The following is a 21,108-nucleotide window of genomic DNA, read 5'->3' as shown; positions in this document are numbered from 1 at the left end:
CAAGAGGTGGCAGAAACTCAAAATTAGGAACTGGAGAGGGGGCGAGAGGCAGGGGGCTATCACAAAGTGATATGAATTGGAATGTATTAGTGAAAGGTTTTTAAGGGGGGCAACTTTTATTGTGTTTTGCCATACACCAGTATTCCTCATTGGCATCAAGTGTCTGCAACCGTTCCCTAAATGGGCACAGGACAAAGCACTTTCCTGTTTGTAAGAGCTGTGCCTTTGTGAAAGGACTTTGTTTTGTGGACGCATCACTTGGCAGTAAGCTGGAACGGTTGTGTAGTGTCAGCTTTGCACTGTAAGAAAAGCTTTATAAATATGGTTACACAAATCAACAGCCTCAGTCCCAACAATTGCATTCTCTGAGTTGGCATGTGACCACTCATATGTCTTGCTGAAAAAACTTTTCATATCAAGTGTCACCATTTTTGAATGTTGGAAAATAGGGATTATCTTTCGGTACACAGTAGGGATGTTCGCCATGGGCTGTATTTGAAACAAGACTTCCAGCAATGAGCTGTGAAGCTGAGGTTACCACTGTTAACTGGAAGATTCCACGCAAATTGCTGATGTCAGAATGATCATGTGTCCTGGTTATGTTGTGCTGGTATACGGAGAGGAATTATGACCATAACTCAAATGTGGTTACTGAATCAGAAAGATTCAAACACTCATTATTTTCTTTCATTCTTTTCCAGGTTCTACTGACTGCACTCTGGTGTTCCCCCACCCATCCTGGTACTGGGACAATCTCCTGAAGATCTGTGTTTTTATCTTTGCTTTCATAATGCCGGTTCTCATCATCACAGTCTGCTACGGCATGATGATCCTACGCCTTAAAAGTGTCCGCATGCTCTCTGGGTCCAAAGAAAAGGACAGGAACCTGAGGAGAATCACCAGGATGGTACTTGTGGTGGTGGCCGTCTTCATAGTCTGCTGGACTCCAATCCACATTTACGTCATAATTAAAGCCTTGATCAATGTGCCACCTTCCCTGTTCCAAACCATCACGTGGCACATCTGCATAGCTCTTGGCTACACAAATAGTTGTCTTAATCCCGTCCTTTATGCGTTCCTGGACAAGAACTTCAAATTGTGTTTCAGAGAATTCTGCATCCCCACTTCTTCGACAGCAGAGCAGCAAAATTCCATCCGAGTGCGTCACAACACCCGTGATCACGCTTCCACGGCCAACACTGTGGATAGGACTAATCACCAGGTATGACTAGCCGTGGAGATGTCATCTCTCGAGACTGGGGCACATACTGGCGATGACATGAATTCCGAAATGACACAGATTACCACAGGCCTTTAAGGGAAGATCGGCATCTTGCGATTGCCGCTGCAGGTTTGATACAAACTGTTAAATTGGAAATTAGATGGTGCGGAGGACAAGTCTCTCTCCTTGCCTTAAAGTGTATCTAATCAGTAGAAGTGGCCAACATTTGATGTCTGGAGTCCTGGAAGGAGCAGAAACCTTGCTATGAAGTCAGCACTGACATGATGATAGTGAGCGGTCCTCCACCCCCATGATTTAGCCCACAAAACGTTGTATGGTCAATTGAGAGGACTGAATATCTTGAAGAATGTGATATAGCTAGATGATATTTCAGACAGATGCCAACAAATCAGTGCCAGAAAAATAGCAAAGGCAACAAGTGTATTGATGACATGTAGGTTTGCGTTTGGACCTGCTGGGTGAATTGAATTTTGAAACGACTGTATATATGTATATAGATATGTATATTTAAGAATGGTACAGCACCACAGGAAGAGTGTTGGGCATATTGTATTGTTGACAACAAGCTCCATAAGTGTTGGTGATGAATGAACATTGAAAATGTAACTACTATTTACATTCACAGATCTGATGATGTGTGGACTTTTTAAGAAGACGTGCCAGGTAAACAGCCATAGCCCTGGCATAGCGTTGCCAATGTACATGGTACTGTAGAGTTTGTATAGTATTGTACTTCTATCTTTAAATGTATTTTTCATTTCCATACACCAGATAACAAACGTTACCGTGCATATAATTTGGCAGGTTGATCCTTCCTTTTCATGGCTTTCAAGGAAGGACATGCGGTATTGACAGCAGAATAACGCTTTTCTTCTCAAAAGAGCCAATTAACATTCTGTGCTCAAATGGCTCGTTTGTTTTCTAAGTAGCACAGAACGTAATGTAACAATCTGGGTACTGTCAGAGCTCCGAAAGCCTCGATAGAAAATACATTTATGCCCCGAAGGGAGTCGCTCTCAAAAAAAGTCATGCCAAATGGTAGCCATGGATTTCACATTGTCTCTGAAGTGTTGTGTTTACAGCAGGCCACTGCAGCAATTACTACGCATAGGTTTGCTGTGCGCCAGTGACACACGTCTGCAACACAATGTCGGCGGATGGAAAGGATAATATCACTAGTCATGGTAGGAACATGAGGGCTTGCAGCGTGACTAAGCAGGCGCCTTTGAAGATGGGAATGGAGTGCTGCTTCTCTGCAAGCATCCCAGTCTCAGAGGCGGCCATTTTAGCTGCTCCGCCATCAACTAATTCATGGCATTGTGGCACTAGCGGGATGGCCGGCATTCTGCCTTCAGAATCAATAAAAAAAAGGATTTTCGCTCGCCTTCATCATTTTTTTGCACACGACTTTATGAACTAACACAACATCTATCATTTGAAACCAATATAAGAAGCTGCTATGTCCTCTTGTTTTAAGCTACAACAAAGCGGATTCGTGGGTTTTTTTGTAACCCACTGCTAAACGTTGTATCGTTTTGTATGGGCTAGTCGGTACATATTTTAGTGCTATGACAATAGCAAAATAATCTGTATGGTACTTTACAATGCTGCCAAGGAAGGGATGAAAGCGATGCGCAGAGCAGTGGCAGCAGTTCACATATGAATGGCAAGTGTATGTGCTATTTACATGTGCATCCCTTCAGGCCTACACTGTCAGTATATTATTCTAATGATTATTGTGTCTTCAGGTAAGAATAAATAAGAGTGGGAGGCCTGCTCATTGCAAAGACCGCAGCAAAGGTTACCAAAGATCACCGGGGTCAGGAGGTGATGGGAAGTTATGTAGACGGTTGTCAGGTTAATTCACACGATAACAAAAGGAAAAATGAAATGCGCAAACCATCCTGATCAGATGGTTCTATAGCCCTCCAAAAGGCACAAGGCACCCTGCATCACCCCAGCCGCCTGATCCCAAATGCCACTACAATTTAAGCCAAATTGTGTTTTAAAGTGATTATCTATCATTTCCAAATATTTGGAATTAATGGTGAGGTAGAGGTAGAGAAATAATGATTTTGAAATGATATATTGTTAGATTATTCCCCCGAAAATAATTGACATCAAAGCTATATCCGAAGTTCCAACAGCATTGGGCCCTGTCATCCCTGACCGGTCTAAGGCTTTTTTTTTCTAAAGCCTGAAGCTCTCGATCATGCGCGAGAGTTTCACGCCTCAGAAACAAAAGGCCTTAAATCCATTATGGTGGCGCCGCACGTGGGAGGCGTCCCTTCAAGAAGGAGATGCCTGTGGGCTGGTGCTGCCATTTTGGAAGAAAGGTGAGGCTGCTTTTTTTTTCCTAAATCCTGATTCGCAGGAGTTTCAGGCTTCTGGGCAAAAATGCCTCAGCTTCCAGCGGCCTCACCTTTTCAGCCTTAATGGCGATGCTGCCCCTCCACAGCCTGGATAGGGGCAGCTCCACCATTAAGGCTGAAAAGGTAAGATGCTGTCACCTGCCAGGCAAGCCTTTAGCAGAAAAATGCAGAGATCACCACCCTCTCCCCCACCGTGGAGACGGTGCTAATCTCTACAAATGGCTGCCTATCGGGGGTGCCTGTAGCCCATTGAGCTGGGGTTCATCAAGGGGGCGTGGCATAACAAGCCAGCAGGCGAACTCCCACTATTAGGCCACGCCCCCCTTGATGAGCCCAGGCTCATTTTCCAGTGCCACTTAAGGCACTGATAGGAGCACATCACCCAAAACAGTGGATTTTGAGATACATATCTGCAATGGTTGTGTCTGTGTGGATCTTTTCGACCTGACTTCTGATCTGGGGTGAGATTATGAAAGCTTTGCACTTCTGCAAATAAAAGCAAATTAGTTTAGCACCAGTTTTGTTGCTTAGACAACAGGGAACAGAGCAAAGCGGTTCAGCACCAATCCACATGATCTAAGAATTTGCTCAATTTTTAGCACCAGTGCAAATGTTAGATACGCCAGTCCCTGTTGTGAATGTGCGCAAGACAAATATTTGGCAAAAGACAGTATAAGCCATTGGGGTTTCGGGAGAAGAGAAGCCTTGTTTTTCAGTGTTAAAGAGGAAATGTATATGTTTTTCAATGGTCGGTGTAACGCATTATCTATGTCCTGTAAATATGTATGGTAATCTCTGAAATATGTGCCATGTAGTCTGTATTCACAGAAATTCTGGTAATAAACATTGTCTGCCATATCACTATATGAGGCCTGTGATTCAGCTCTCACGTTCTGTCAAACATACTGTTAAGAAGACAGACAATGACCTGAATTTCAGTTTTTATTTGGTCTAGATGTTTGTTAGTTTATTATTTAATGTATTTCTTTATTTATAAGAAAGGATTTTGTATAGCGCTCACACTCCTTGGTAGCCACTTCAGAGCACGTTGGGATAGTTGTAACAAACAGTAATTGTAGTAAATGTGGTAAAAAGGAAAAGAGTGAGAAGAAAGAAAAAAGGTAGCATGACAGTATAGGACAGAGACGACATTGGCGGTAAATAGGAGTCTGCAGAATCCCATAGGGATTATGGGACTGTGTGGAAGTCTTGGCCTAAAGCACTTCGAGAAAGGTGTGAAGATATGAGACCACTCTACGCAAGCAATTAAAAAAACCAAAGTGTTTTATTCAGATTTTGAGAAATGATTTCCAGGGTGTGGAGCCTCGAGTGTGGGGTGGTCTTCCTGAAACGTTTGCACTTAGCCCGGCAAGCGTCCATCTGATTCAGGCCAACAATGACTTCTGGCTGGCTGGTGAGGGTGAAGTTTCTGGGAGAGGAATTATTTTTCCCTGTTGTCTTGTGACTTGAGGAAAAGGCAGATTGACTTGAAATTAGATCGTTCTCTTGGCGTGAAGTTACTGCAATGGTCCTCAGTTCTACTAGTGATGTGCTCTTATCTTCATAGGCCAAGTTAAATACAAGCCACATTCATATATCACATGTTCTGCTTTGAAGTCTATGTTCACCACTCTGCTTCAAACTCAAGTACAACTGAATCAGGTGAGATTTTATTCCCCAAATGATTGCTTAAGTATTATTAATTGTGTATTTGAATAATCGGCTATGTTATAGTCAAGTGCCTTTGTATTTTTCTTTGGATCATTTGTATGGTGATAGTCACTTGTGTTGTATGTTAAAATAATAAGCACAACTATTTCATGAATCCTTGAATTAATCAGTAAAGATGAAACATTGGGGAGTGGTCGGCTGGGAAAGTACATAACGTAGGGCTCCATCTCTCCTGTAGATGTGGGCAACTAAAGTTCAAGGAGATCCTTTTTGTGACTCTTGTTCTTAAGCCTGTTACATTTATACATGGGCCACATCTCTTCTAATCCCTTTTGAATCAAAAAATAGGACTAAGAGTTTCCCCTCAAATTGTAAAGTGTACAAAAAGAAACACAACTTTCATGCTTGGATCTCACCTTGTGTGGAGAATGGGTATAGTTCAACTAACACACGGTTCCATACACATGTTGGAGGGCCCAAAATGGCAGAGAAATAGAAAAATTCAATGACAATCTATTTTTTTCAACGCAGGGCCTTGGGTTACCACTATAAATATATCTTCCGTTATTTCTGTGCTAGTTGTAACTGAGACTATTTCATAGATTCTGGCGTAGACTCACACCTTTGCTTTTAAAGAACATGACAGCAGAAGATTGTTTACTAAACAATTATCTTGTTTTAGTTGGACGTCCAAGCACCAGCACCTTCATTGTGCAGATCCAAAGAACAGTTCAAGAACAAATGTTATGAAAGGAATTCAACACATCACACTGGACTCGACGGACCCAACTCACTTCCCAGGAAGTAGTCAAAATAAAAATCCTTCAGTAAGCCTGCAGCTGAATGGTAACTGAGATGCTTGGTGAATAAGTAGAGCACCCCACTTCCCACCTCCAGCCTGACTCCAACCAGAAACCATATTCATGGCCTAATAGTCTGGGTTGCAATATTTGTTTGCATTCTCTCAGTCTATTTTATCCCTATCTCCCCGATGAATTTCAGCCCCGTTATTCAATTTCGCAGCCGGTAGCCCCTACACATACCTACATTTAGCGATGCTCTCTTCCCCCCAGGTACCTCAGTCAGACACAATGGGCCCGATTCATAGAAAAGAGCGCATAGACCCTGAAAAGTTTGCAGATTCATGGATTTCTGCTCACAAAGTATCCCTATGCGCAAGTAGCAGCCGGAATGACCATGAGACACCCCCAAGCAAAGAATTCCCAGCCACAAATACCTAACTCTGTGGGCTCCTTGGCCGCAAACACATGCACCCCAGTAATCCTGCGTAGGGTGCCTCGCAAGCAAGCCAGCCCTGGTGACACTACGTGTTGTCCCCCATAACTGTAAACAGCACCCCAACAACATGTGTAACATTTTCCGCAACTCAAATAATTCCCAAACCCCTATAAACCGTGGGTGCACCCTGCTACTCTGCATGCACGCACCCCTAAGTGTAATCGGAACCCCAACTGCATGCACGTACCCCTACATCCCTGATCGGACCTTACCTTTGCAAAATGCATCCAATGTGATTTGGGCCTTGTGACTGCGTTCACGATGTGGTGTGATCAGGAGCTTTGCATGGTGTTTTCCCCGACATGATGTTGCACGGTCAGATCCCTGAATACGCTTGGTTTCTCACTGTGCTGGGTGTGCGATTTCCTTGCACAGCCGTCCCTCTACACGCCTCCGTAATGCCTTCTTCTTCCTCATTCTGTGTGGATGATGGGGAATACGCATGTCCTGTCCTCTTTTCATGTCTATGCGCAGACCGGCCCTCACTTTACAAGGCGTCTCGCGCAAGGTGCTCGCAGAGACTAGCCAGAACAGCGTGAAGTCCCTGCATGGTCAAGAAAAAGCACGCAAAGACAATTCTATGACTCAACAAAGGGGGTTTTGCACACAGAATGGCACGCAAAGTCCCTATTTCACACGCAAATTATTCCATAAATCAGTCCCTATATGGCAGATTCACAAAGCAGTTGCATTGAATAACTCTGATTTTCCCTGACTTGCCCTAAAAAGGGCAATGATATTCACAAAAGAAGTTACTAGAGGAATCTCTGACTTACTTGGAGTAAGGCAAGTATAATTGAAGTGTAAATCGAAGTTACTCAGTGATTTTTTTTTTGTGATTGGCAAATCCCTCTGCTGAGGAAGTGAAGGGTACGATTATTTCAACGTTATGTCTCAATTACTCAGTTTAACTTAATTGTGAATTGAACACGTTTTCCCTCACCAAATTTCCTGGTCTTTTTGTTTAAAACATGTACTCTAAAGTGCTCAGAAGTGGTTTCAAGGAGATGTAAGCTGTGGTATACCAAACAAACTCGTTTAAATAAGAAGATAAAGAAATGCACCTGTCTAAACAAGTACACGGTTAGAGATTGTTATGATCATTTTTCAGGATTTGCTGACAATAAATGTTTTCAAGGTTTTCACTATGGAAACATATGTAACCAAATATTGCAAAGGTCACACACATTTGTGATGAATATCAAAACTGGTAACACATTAAACGTATCTGGAGCAACCCAAAGGACTTGTCTACTCAACACAGCCTTTGTAACCATCAATTCTTCTCATTACGAACTAAATCACCATGCAAATAAAATGGTTATCTGCATACATCACTCTTACATTTGAATTGTCAATATTCTTAGGACTTTTTTCACGTCCCTTTTCCAGTTTTGTCGTGTACAGCTTATACTTCTGGTCACCTTTGCTTACTGTGTTTGCTCATATGCGTTTGGGTGCCTTTTACCCCCATTAACGCCATATCGTTTGGAGAGACGCACTGTGCATGTGACGTGATCATGAACTCACAGATGTTGTTATAGGTTCAGTCTTTTGGAAACTCTGGAAAAGGAAATAAGTGGTTGCATAATAAAATGAGATTGGTATAGGCACGAGACGAATGCCTTGAGAACAAACATTCAGCTAGCACAAAAAGAGAGAAATATTGTTTGTACATCCAAAATTGGGCACCTGAGCATAACATTTTCTCAATAGAGGATACAGCATTACCTTACACAGAATCTAATTTTGTTTCCAGAGGGTTTAACAATGTGCTATATAGTGGGAATAGGGCAGAATAATACCAAACCTAAGGCAACGTTATACATCATGAGGTGTTTATCTGGTTGGGTTCATTTGACTGATACAACGTGACATGTTGTTAACAGAGCAGTTCCATTTACGTGCCTGCTGCTTTTGTTCCAATAGCCTCTGTGAATGGCAATTCTCTTCTTGATAGAAAGCTGTGCAGATTGTGTACAGTCACCTCGTGTGGAAAGTATTGCCTGCAAATGTCATCCTCATACAAGTGTCCTTTCCCTGTGTCTTCTTGTATATCTCGGAGTTAAAGAACAGACCCTGCCAGCAACATCTAAACTTCATGCGACTAAAGGAGCCTTCGAACACTATTCAGTACAACAGATGTGCTTGGAAGCTTGGATGTGCAATTCCCCAAAACTCTGCAATCATATATGTTAATGTTGATTGTTGTTCAGAGCAAAGCAAGGGATATCCTGAGAGACTGGACAAATATCCAGACACAGATAGTATCTGCCAATGAGACTGTGGGATATACTTCATTATATGAGAAGAGCATTCTAAAAAAAAAATAAACGAAACTTTCATTTGGAAATGAAAAACCCGTAACTAACTGATGGCGAGCTTGGAATGACGTTGACTAATAACAGTGTCGGTGTAAACAATACGATCCATATATTGTGTGTCCTATGTACTGCTCATGTTTTCCAGTGTACATGTTCATAATATGTGTAAGTGGGAAAATAATATTTAAACAATCTGTGTATGTTGCTTTGTACATTAAACAAACAAAAAAAAAGTGAAATTACCTTCATGTTGAAACTCTTTGTTGACACCTTATCGAAAATCCTCAAACCTTTTTAATCTCTTACCCAGGAAGCCCTAAAACATTATTTTGATGCAAATGTAGAAATTGTGTTCAGTTCGCAGATTGTCAGAAAGTGAGAGCTGAAAGTTGTATGAGCATCATTGCAGTTCAGATGGGGACCCCTGCTTGCATTGTTACCTTCCTCTAATTAGGTTTATTTTATATTATGTTTTGATATTTTAAGATGCTTTTATATATCAAAGCTAATGGATGTCTTTGCTATCACAAGCAGAAAGGAGAAGGCTGTATTCTGGAATGGATTTAGGTGGTTGGAGTCTAGGGCCTGTTTTCTAAAGTCTGTTTTCTGAGAAATACCTTTTAGTGTGAAGAACCAAAGTTGTTTTCCAGCCCAAAGGATGCCAAATCTGGACCCACACCGTAACAGCTGTTGATTATTCTATTGCAGCTGTAAAATGAGCTTCTAAAACATCAGAAGCCATGCTGTATTTGCAGGAACAATGGTATAAACGTTGTGTCCTCTCTGCTGAAAGGTTGCTCGTAGAATCAGTAATGAGATTTTCAAGCCCCATCAGAGAGGATCATGAGATATAGAAGAGCCGCAGCTGGAATGGTCAGAACCAGGCCGGCTAAGCAATTACAAAGGAGAAGAATCCATTGTAGAAAATCGTACATGCAGTTGGTTCTGTTCTTGATATGTCTATCAGTTCATGACACATGCATGTCATGTATTGGTCAAGGCTAGCCAGTTTTGAAAGGTAGACCATATCAGTCAATGGTTTGATGGCTAGCTTGACTATCAACATTTTTCAACAGGTTGATGAAAGAATGGTGTGTTGATTATTGGTGTCACAAAGGATGAGTGAAGATGACATATTTAATTTCAGTGCCGTAGAGTTCCTACTGTACACATACGCAAGACTTCTTTCTTTCGAGATTCCAGGCCTACTTATAGTAGCACCGTCTTAATTACAGTTAGGTTTGTATTTCAGAATCGTTGCATGCACCATCGCTATATGGGATACAAAAGGGACACCCACTCAGTGCATATTACCACAAACACGGCATTTGTAACAAAAAAGCAGCATTTAATGTGCACATTATCCATAATGTAATATCTAAACCTAACTTTAAAAAAATGTTCCACTATAAAATAACTGTGCTCCGAAACATGTGAAGATGCTCCGATACAAGAACACGAAACTAAACGTCCATACAGGATTCATGATACTCCACTGAGACACGTGACTCTCTTCGTACTCTACCATGCTTGCCCAGGACAAAGGTTCATATTTGCAAAGGGACCCATCACGTGTTGTCAACACCAGCTCCCGATGTTCATATGACCTCTCACACCTTGTTATGTTATGGTAAAATAAGTATTGTGTTCTTACAACCGGGGTACCAACACGACTCTTAGTTATTGCAGCAAGTCATTAGTCAAAATGCAGATGAAACAGAAAAATGGTAAGGTATTTTTGTTAATCTTGGGAAACTAAATTCCAGCCTGAGCGTTTCAGGAAGCTAAAGCCATATCTGTGTTCCTTGTATGGCAAAACTCCTTCGACCTGCAGAGGCCACATTAAATCTTGATGGTGTAAGACTGAGTACATTACTGCAGTGAAGTACTTTGGCATGTAGGTTTCGGGGCTACTGGACCGATAAGGTGGCGTATTCCCATAGATGCCTCTGTGTGGCTGGGCAGCTATTGTAAAATGACCTCTAGAATCTATGGGAGGCCAGTGTAACAGACGCAGGATCAGAGTGGCTTGAGTTCTAAAAGGAGCCTTCGCAGTGATCTTTACAGTATTTTTTTGGAGAGTTTGTAATTGCTGGCAATAGGCCTTCGGGAGTCCTACATCTATTACATTGCATTAAGCAATCTATGTCCCAAATAGCCCCTGTGTTGGTGCTAAAATGGTTGTCGCTCATGTATGGAAGAATTCGTTTGAACGAACGAAGACAGTAGGACATGCTACTAACAACCCAATTAATTATTGGCAAAAAAACAAGGTGGGAGTCAAAGTAGACATCTCGCATTTACACCTAAGAGAGTGTTGGAACAGAACGGGAGTCTATCAGACCTGGAGACTAGTCAGACATTAGAGGAATCTTATGCGAATTAATAATACCTAACTATGTGTTACTTGTATTCACGCCAGGCCGTTTATCGTGCATCCATGTCTGTAGTCCAGAGAAAATATCAGATAAGAAATTATCATCCTGTGAGTTTAAAGAAAAACATGGTATTATCTACATAACATTGATCACCAATGTTCAGATGCAACAACAAATCATGAAAGGTTACACAGATACAGCCGCCAGGAACCCGCGACCAGAGCCCTTCAGGTAAGAGTTTTGCACCGCCTCTGAGCCTCAATTCTGCCTGCTTACCCTCTGGCAATTGCCTCGGGTACAGCAGAGCAGTTGCACTCCACACTGCAGTTTTTCCACACTTGTCTCCAATGGGCACAGGCAACATTAGTCTCTCTCGGGCACGCCAGACTTTTGTAATTCTCCCAACCGCATGGGTCCACTAACGTTGCACCAACCCCTAACCTGTCCAATGTGAACCGACAAAAGCATTACTTTGCCCCCCCTGCTGCATGACCATCATTTTAATGTTTTCATTTTCTTTCTGATCTTATGTGCTGCACCACGGTCAGGTACACCTCCCCCCACTTATCCACATCTTGATTTGCTGCGCTCACACACCACCCTCTTTTACACACTTATGGGTGCTCCTGCTCACCGCTGTCTAAACAGAACCACCTTCCCTCGACGGGCTCCAGCTTCACATTAGCCCCACTCGCCACTGCCCGCCTCCCGGCTCCCCACGGGCATGTCACTCATGTATGGAAGAATTAGTTTGAACAAAGTTAAGATAGTAGGAAATGCTACTAACAACCCAATTAATTAATGCAAAAAATCAAGGTGGGAGTCAATGTAGACACCTTGCATATAAATCTTAGAGATTGTTGGAAGAGAATGGGAGTCTATCTGACATGAAGACTGGTCAGACATTAGAGGAATCCTATGTGAATAAATAATACCTAATTATGTATTACTTGTATTCACGCCAGCCCGTTTATAGTACATCCATGTCTGTAGTCCAGATAACATATCAGATAAGAAATTATCATCCTGTGAGTTTAAAGAAAAACATGGTATTATCTCCATAACAGTGATAACCAATGTTCAGATTCAACAACACATCATGAACGGTTACACAGATTTTGAATAATAATGATGATAGCTTGTGCATAGCCTTGAGGCACACCAGATTGTATTTCTAGAAAATTGGATTGGATGCCATCCAGACAATTACAATAGGTGCATCCGATGAGACACCACTCAAACCACAGTACAGCCAGCCCCATCACCTTTGACACAGATGTCAGTCATTTCACTAGTACTCCATGATGATGGGTTTCAAATGGAGACAACATATCCAAAATTACTAAAATAGTGAATCCATGGTCAGTTATATTCCAAAGCAGGTGATCACGAACATCTAATAATCCAGTTTCAGTCTGTCGCTGGTGTCTGAACCATGACCTTTGTTCTCCAAGAATGTTATGGCTTTCCATGAACATTTGCTACTGCAGGGTAAATCCCCGTTTGAGGACCTCCACAAGAAAAATTATATTTGTGATTGATTTATAGTGAGCAGGTAAGTCTAAGTAAAGCAGTGTAATCAAGTAACCTTTTACAGCAGAAGCAATAGTACCTCCCCCTAGAGACTCATGTATCGTAGTTAACAAGAATGGAAGGATGGCCTCTCTGCAGCCGTGGATAATATGTGTTGGGCATGGATTACCCTGACAGAAAACAGGTCTGAGGGAGTTTATAACCCAATGTAGTTCCACAAGTGACACCTTGCAAAAATCGAAAAAGCACACTGTTGAAATACAAGGTACACTTGGGTTTACAGGAACCAGATTGCCATTTTGAAGACTGAAAGACTGCCAAGTCATACCTGCTTTAGATTACATTGAGAGCTGAATATCTTGAAGCCGGCGTAAGGTGCTTGGACGCTTGCACATGCTTTATTTTTCTGGAGTCCTAGCACCTAAAGGACTTGTTTCTAGGAATTACTGACTGATTCAATTTTACAGGTTAACAATAGTTCTTTTGCAAGTAATATGTCCGATTTGAATTTAGGCCTGATATATTTTAAGGGACACAGTTATTCACAGATGTATTTTTCAGCCAGTTATGTAATGCTTGTCTGAGCTCCTGGGGAAGCTCAGTGTATGTTCCCAACCTGGTGAAGTATGTTTCAATTTATCTATAAACCATGCCATAGTTTACACATAGAATCACTCAACCAGGTCCTTTTGAGGAAACTTCAAAGATGCAATAACAACTCTACACAATAAAGAGCAATGATCTAACAAGCTGGTAATTTAAGCAAATCATCTGTGAAAATAAAAACAAAATAAAATGTCCATGTATTGTCATTGAAGAGAGCATTGTGATTGTAGTGTGTCTTGACTATTAGTCACCGTGATTGAACTCTGAAACCAATCAAATGTACACCTCTTCTTGCATTCCCACACATCCACATGTACTCTTTCTATGGTAAATTCCCACACCACTCTCTGTTTCCTCACCTTGTCTTTTCATGGATTTTAGGAAGGTAGTACACCAGAGGAAGACATCAGTAGTCTACTCTGCTGTAGCAGCAATCACATCCCTGGGTTGACATCTCTTTCTAGTTGCAAACAAAGGAGCTGCAGCACACCATGAAGGATTATTTGCCCGGTGGCTGGTTATTGGAAATCACTTAACTGCGTGGGCAGAGCCTGGAATGATTCCTTACGGGAATTTAGGACGAACGTAGACACCTTTAGCACTTAACGGGTTAAAAACAGGGAACCAGCAATGTGGATGCACACAAATGACAGTAAGGAAAAGTTTCACTTAGGAAAATATTATTTTTAAAACAAAGGACTGTGTAAACATGTCAAAAAACAATAAAAACATGTTTTAAAGTTTTTCATCCAAAATTAATGTACAACCATTTTAGATGCACCATTTTCAGAACCAAAATTATCAGATGGAATGGATGTAACATTTGAGCTGTGTAAGCATGTGCTTTCAGCTATCACTATTTCCGATGAATGGATGTGAGTAATACAAAAAATGTGTACATTATATAAAGTGGTAGTTCTAGGTGGACTGATATGATAATTATTGTTTTATTGTTTGCTTTACAAAAAGACGTAACAACGAAAATAAAAAATAGCAATACATACTATTAACAAGGCAAGACAATCAATACAAATTCAGTAAAACAGATACATGAATTGTAATCATAAAATGCATTTAAAGGGGTAGTTCACTCAGAAATGTTATTGTCCCAATCGATGGGGCATGTATTTGTGGTCATACATCAATTCATCTTTAAAAAAATCCTATGCATCTTACCTTAGTTTTCCTCACTTTAATGCATGTGAATAAATGCCTGAATGGCACTGCCATTGTGTGGAAGTCATATCCGTTGATCCACCGCCCTAAGTTCAAATGCCCTTGCTGCAGTAATGCAGATCACCCACACCTAAAGCTGATAGCGCTAGTCAAAACGATATGCTCCACCTATTTTAATGACTTTGGTCAGCCGCGTAGCCAAACGTTGTCATCACCCACATCATAACATTATCTAATGCAGAACCAGGAACATAAACACACACATTCACACAGTACGCAAAACTTTTATTTCTTTTCACAAAAAGGATAAAAAACATATATTTTGAAGAAAACAGCAATAATCAGAATTGTAGCAAGTACATTTATTTTTGTCATAATGCTGAAGAGAGGAGATTATGTCCACGAAAACATCTTATAATGGCAATTCCCTACCTGTCCAGACAACTACCACCCCTCCTACGAAAACTGCTGGAGAAATTGGCACTGTCCCAACTCAACTCTCGCACTGAACTTGTTGGTGGTCTCCACGAACATCAATCTGGATTCCGAGCATCGAGAGGCACAGAAACTCTCCTTCTGAACACCCGTGAAGAACTGGTTGTATCTCTGGATTCCAACTCCCCTGCTCTCCTCATCCTTCTGATCTCTCCTCTGCATTTGACATGGTCAACCACTCCATCCTCATACAAAGGCTCCACGACACCCTTGGTATCTCAGAGCAGGCACTGGACTGTCTGACCTCCTTCCTAACTGACCGCTCCTCTCAAGTCATCTTGGATCCTTCTCCTCTCTGACTTCCTTCTCCACCTGTGGTGTCCCCCAAGGCTCTATCCTCTTGCCTTGGCTCTTTAAGATCTACTTTACTGAGCTGGCACTACTTATCTTCTCCTTCTCCCCCAACCTCCAGTTTAATGCGTATGACACACAACTCTTCTTTAAACTTCCTGCTGACACCTCTTACACCTTCCATCATCCATGACTGCCTTTCTGCCATCCAGACCTGGTGCACTTCCAATTATCTCTGTCTCAATGCCAGCAAAACTGAGATCCTTTCCATTTGGAGCCCTGCTCCCAAATTCTTCCCCTCACTGTGGCCTTCTTCCATGGGCTCTCTCCGTGCTCCCTCTTAAGAAAGCCAGACACCTCAAAGTCATTTTTGACTCCTCTCTCTCCTCTCCTCTCTCACACTCGGGACATTGCTAAGAAGTCCCACTTTCAGCTCTTCCTTCTCAAAGGAATCCTACCTTTTCACACCTTCCCCTAGAAGTTCAATGTTACCCGAGCCCTGGTTCTCCCTAGGCTTGACTATTGCAATAGCCTCCTCCTGAATCTACCTTCGTCCGCTCTGCGACCCCTCCAGCTAATCCAGAATAGGGCAGCAAGACTTATCCTTGGCCTCAAGCCTAGGGACTGCATCTCTCGTGCCCATAAAAGTCTTCACTGGCTCCAAGTTGCTTCACAGATTAAATTCAAATCCCTCTGTATGAACCACTATGCTGTCTGGGGCCAGGTACAACACCATCTGCAACTCTCTCTTACTAAATATTCCCCCTCTAGACCTCTGTATTCCTCTGGCATCAACTCTTTGTGTGTAAAGCGTTTTGCTAAACAGAGGACAACAGGTCGATCGCTTTCCTCAACTGGCTCCCTTCTTTGGAACAGCCGCCCCCTCCCTCTTCATCTTGAGTGGACATTCCTAAATTCCGGAAGCACCTCAAACTATCCTCTCTCCCTCTTCCCTCCCTCTCTCGTCAGCTAATCTCACAGTTTCTTGTTTGGTGCTCAGGACCCTTATGCATCCTCTGGGTTCAGATGTCCCACACAGAATCGCCCCCAGCATCTGTCTATCCTCAGCCCTTCCCTCGGCTCACCCTCAACCCTGTAGGCTCGCATTTACCTTACATTGCACTTCACCTGTTGGTCTCCCATGAGCACCCCAGCACCTATCCCATTCCCACTCCCTGCTGCACTTGCACGTTCTGAACACTCAGAAGGCATAGAAGGTTTGCATATATTTTCTTTCTTCTTTTTTTCTTATGTATTTACATTTTTAATCATTCTCTTGTCCCTTCCCTGTCGCCCCGTAGGCACTTTGAAGCAGTATTTACTTCCTATGTAAGCGCCTAACAGGCAAACAATAAATAAATAAATGAATTCAGTAATCGATTAATCACAGTTTTTGTATTGTTCCCAGAAAGTTCTTAATATTAATCACCGATTTTGTATCGATGGACATTGTGATCCGTTATTGAGAAGAACAGAGTGGTTTCAGTTTCAAATGCAACACTTTCCCATTTTCACATTTTAATAATCTATAGGCTTCCAGGTTGTTCCTTGTTACTGCAATGGCAAGGGAACAGATAGGTGTCTGGCGAACATCCCAGATAATGATTATCACAGATGCGTTGTTCACTAGTATTGTCCAATTTCGGTTGAAGAAGCCATCAGTTGGAAGATTCACCCCATGACAGGTGCACATCTGTAAAATATAACTGTGTAAAATCAAGAATAAAAATTATATTTTAGTATCCACTTGTTAATATAATATACTTATTAAATAAATATGTTAACTATGAATTCAAGTTATAATTAACACATTTGTTTGTTTTTGTTTTATTCATATTTATATAGCGCACAACAGCCCGAGGACATCGTTGCACTTGTTACAGTACAATTCTTAGTTACAGAGTCATGATGCATGTATTTGTTACATAATGAGAAGTTTGAGCAAGGATACAAAATATATACAAGGTTACAATATAGTTATATTACATTTGTGTTTATATTACAATATATCGGACAGGAATAAAGGAGGAAGAAGCAGTCCTAGTGGTCTTGAGGTTGTTGCAGAAGACAAAGATGGATACAGACACGTCCAGACACGTCCAGATTCCAGACATGGATGACAGACACGTATAATGTCTATTATTTGAGTTCAATTCAACATTCACCTGTGACATTGTTACTCGTGTAGCATACATCCCACTTGCCATCCTCACTTGCCTAAACATTATTAAAAATGTGCTTACATTGTGCATTTAGTTTCCATTCTCTCTGTGTGATGGATGACCAACGGCTTCAAAAGACAGATCTCAGTAATACAAACCAAACTTTTCTATGTCCGCTTTCAATATAGTGAATCTTATCAATTCTTTGTGGATATTTGACACATCCTTTGAATTGTTAATGTGGTGGATTTAAAGTCAAATAACATGAGACCCGTTATCCAGTTATCACGGAATTAGCATAATTAAGCAATAAACCCCAAGCCACAGGGGCATTACAGAGTCAGGTAATGCCCCGGGGACCATAGTTATAGGCCTGAGCAAAGCGAGGGCCTTAACGAAGGGCGTGGGGCATTACCTAACTCGGTAATGGCCCCACGGCTTGGGGTTTGTATCTATTAGTACCCTGACCCGCCACACCGGAGTCCTAATAGCATTTTATCTGTTCCGAAATGCTGCATGTTTTAAAAAAAATAAGATAAATAATGTCAAAGGAAATGGCCGCCATGAAGGGAAAACGGAGTCGGTTTACACTTTCCATGGCGGCCATCGGAGAGGACGCGCTGGGGACAGAAGTGTTCCCAGCATGTTTGCTCCCTAAAAGGAGAAATTCGAAGGTAAGTGGGGTTGGGAGAGTGGGGTGGGGGTTGTGAATCCCGGCGGGGGGACGATGGTGGCCTCCAGCCATGTGGAGGCTCTGAGCGGGGATGGCCTCCTCATTGGCTGAGGGGCTGCCACGCCCCCCCACCAGGAACAAAGGAGTGGAATCCAGGCTGAGGGATTCCTGGCTGGGTAAAGCCCCCGTGAGGGCCAATCAGAATGGTTGTTACATTCTGGTTGACCCTCGCCGGGTACTAACTGACCCAAAAACATTTGAGCTAAAACATTTGATCCAATTTTTTTGACCTTTTTTCAATCAAATTTAATTAAATATATGGGGTGGGTAAGGTTATAGAGCAGGTTGAGGGGAAGTGGGAGGGAGTGCTGGGGAATTTTAGACCGAAAAAAGGGTCAAATAAATTCAATCAAATGTGATTACGTCAAATGTTTTAGGTCAAATAGACCCAAACCGTTATCACAGTGAGCCACAGCGAGTTTCGTTTCTGAGGGTGAACATGCCAAAAAAAATTACAATATTCATGAGAAGCTGTGCAGTAAAACACAAGAAATATTACTAGTATTCTTCATAGAAAAATATTTACTACCATTGTAATGGTAACAACTTGCCTGGTGACACAACATTTATGGATTATTTTAAAGATGTGCCTAGTCCATAGGCAGAAAGGCTGGGAATGCCCAGTTCCGCAATAGGGCAATGATAGAAAAAAAAGTAAAACAGTAGTGTGGGGCAGTTTTGTGGGTGAAAGTGGGGCAACTTTTCAAGGCAAAAAACAGAATTAGAATATACATGAGCAAAACAGGCTTTTTTTCATCTTGACCCCAATATGCACCCCCCTGTCCAAAAACGCAGAAATGTGTGATTTTTTGGAAGCCACAAGACATAAAGTGGGTAGGTAAACAAGGGGAGGAACTAAACAATATCAATACATAACAATAGTAGACCGACTAGCGCTTGTCACATTTGTGCCGTGCAAGTGCAGTTAGAAGTGAATGAGAGAAGGAAGGGTGGCGGGGAGCTCGGAGGACCAAGGTATGGGCAGGTACTACTGGGAGTCCAGCAGGGGAAGTGTCAGGGGGTGCCAGAGAGGATGCTACTGACTAAGTGCTTGGGCAGAGGTGCCCAGCCTCCTGGCAGTCAGGTAGGGGGACCGGAGGGTAGTGCCGATGGGTGTGGGTGCTGGTATCGACTTGGCAGAGGGCTTTGAAGCCTGTAAGCCTCATGAAAGACCAGGCCACCAGTCACAATGGCTGTGGGTGACCACCAGGATCCAGTAGAGAGATTTGAGAGCTGGAGAGATGCAGTTCTTAGACTTGAGGCCAATGATAAGTCTTGCAGTCCTATTTTGGATTAGTTGAAGGGGGTGAAGGGAGGAAAGAGGAAGATTGAGGAAGAGGCTGTTGCAGTAGTCCAGCCTGGAGAGTACCAGAGCTTTGAAGACATTGACCTTCTGGGGGAAGGTGAGGAAAGGGAGAATGCCTAAGGAAGTGAAGTTGAAAGTGGGCGTTCTTAGAAAGTTCCAAGATGGGAGGGGTGAAGGAGAAAGAGGAGTCTTAGATGCCCAAAGATGTTTGTCCACACTACAGTTTGAGGGTGGAGGAGCCAAAGAGGGCGGCCAGCAGGCTGGAAGGAAAAGGGTCCAGGGGTCCCAATCAGAAAGATCTCAGTATTACTGACATTACAACAGAGATCATTGACTGCGCACCAAGCCTGAATAGTGGTCAGACAGTCAGGAATGAGAGAGGAGGAACAGGAGGCAGATGAGTGAAGTTTGAAGGAAAACTGTGTGTCATCAGCATAACACTGGAAATGAGGAGCGAAGCAGGAGATCAGGTGGCACATAAACCTTTTCTCTGATGTAATCTGCAGCCATGTAGCATCATTTCTACTTGCCAGCGAAGTTAGACTCTTTTTGTTAAAAGATGATTTAAACCCCAGTAATAACCTTGAATAATACAACTATGGTTGATTGTGGTACTCACTTTTGTGCACCGGTCAATAACACAAGCAGAAGTATTTAACAGTCTGGTATTACATATTATTATAATAGTATAATTAATGATTATATTTTATGAACATAATATACAATATGTATCAAAATTTAGGAGAAAAATCAATATGTCGGCCAAATAAAAGTCTAGTCAACTCAGCGTCTTTCACTGTGTTGTCCATGAGCAGTCCCCATAGCTACAATTATCATCAACCGCCCGACCTCAACATATTCTCATTTCTTGCATAACATTAATGGCAGATACATGTGAACTAGGACAATGGAAGGGTGATATTTACAAGCAATTTCTCAATGGGCAATGTGGGCAAAATAAAGGGGTTGCTTGCCAGATAAGGGAAGGTGAAGTCAGTAAAGAGTGAATGGATTGTGAAAAATGACAACACAAGTTATAGTTATTGTTGTGGCAATCAATGTCCTGTGTGCAAGATAGATTTGTAAGGAAAGTCACATACTTTATCAGAATGACATTTAATATTGTAATGTAAATCAAAGATATCATGGTTAGACACTTTACTTCACAAACAATCATCAACTATTACATTGCAAGTCATACACTATTCAATTGTTTGTACAAGCAAAACACTTTTCAAACACTGTGCAAAAGGTTGAAACTGGATTCATTTAAAATTGTGAAAAGAGCTACGCAACATTTGAATCTTGAAGTCAACCTTTCAGCAAGTTGAAGGTTGGGAGGGCAAACCTCTTTTGTAATTTTCTGTGGCATAGACTGGGCTCTGGGGACCAAATCTGTAGATATTCCATGTGTTTGCATGGCCAGCACATTCAATGGCAGATCTTTTAAAAATTTGATATCCATCTGCTGGAAGATTGGCTTTGCCAACCACAGTTTGCTTCTTTTAGTAAAATCCAT

General features: G+C 42.0%; 1 protein-coding gene across 1 annotated transcript in view; it reads left to right on the top strand.

The window, feature by feature from the left end:
- Positions 1 to 9,148, top strand: part of OPRM1 (opioid receptor mu 1) — a 438,039-nt gene extending 428,891 nt beyond the window's left edge. The window contains exon 3 of the mRNA XM_069606708.1: positions 702 to 9,148. Within this exon, the coding sequence (XP_069462809.1) occupies positions 702 to 1,228 (527 nt within the window). The 3' untranslated portion in view covers positions 1,229 to 9,148. The remainder of the gene's footprint in view (positions 1 to 701) is intronic.
- The last annotated feature ends 11,960 nt before the right edge of the window (positions 9,149 to 21,108 follow it).

Source organism: Ambystoma mexicanum, chromosome 4p (genome assembly GCF_040938575.1).
Source record: "Ambystoma mexicanum isolate Mex_15411 chromosome 4p, UKY_AmexF1_1, whole genome shotgun sequence".
Classification (NCBI taxonomy): Eukaryota; Metazoa; Chordata; class Amphibia; order Caudata; family Ambystomatidae; genus Ambystoma; species Ambystoma mexicanum.
This window is presented reverse-complemented; position numbering and strand designations above follow the sequence as displayed.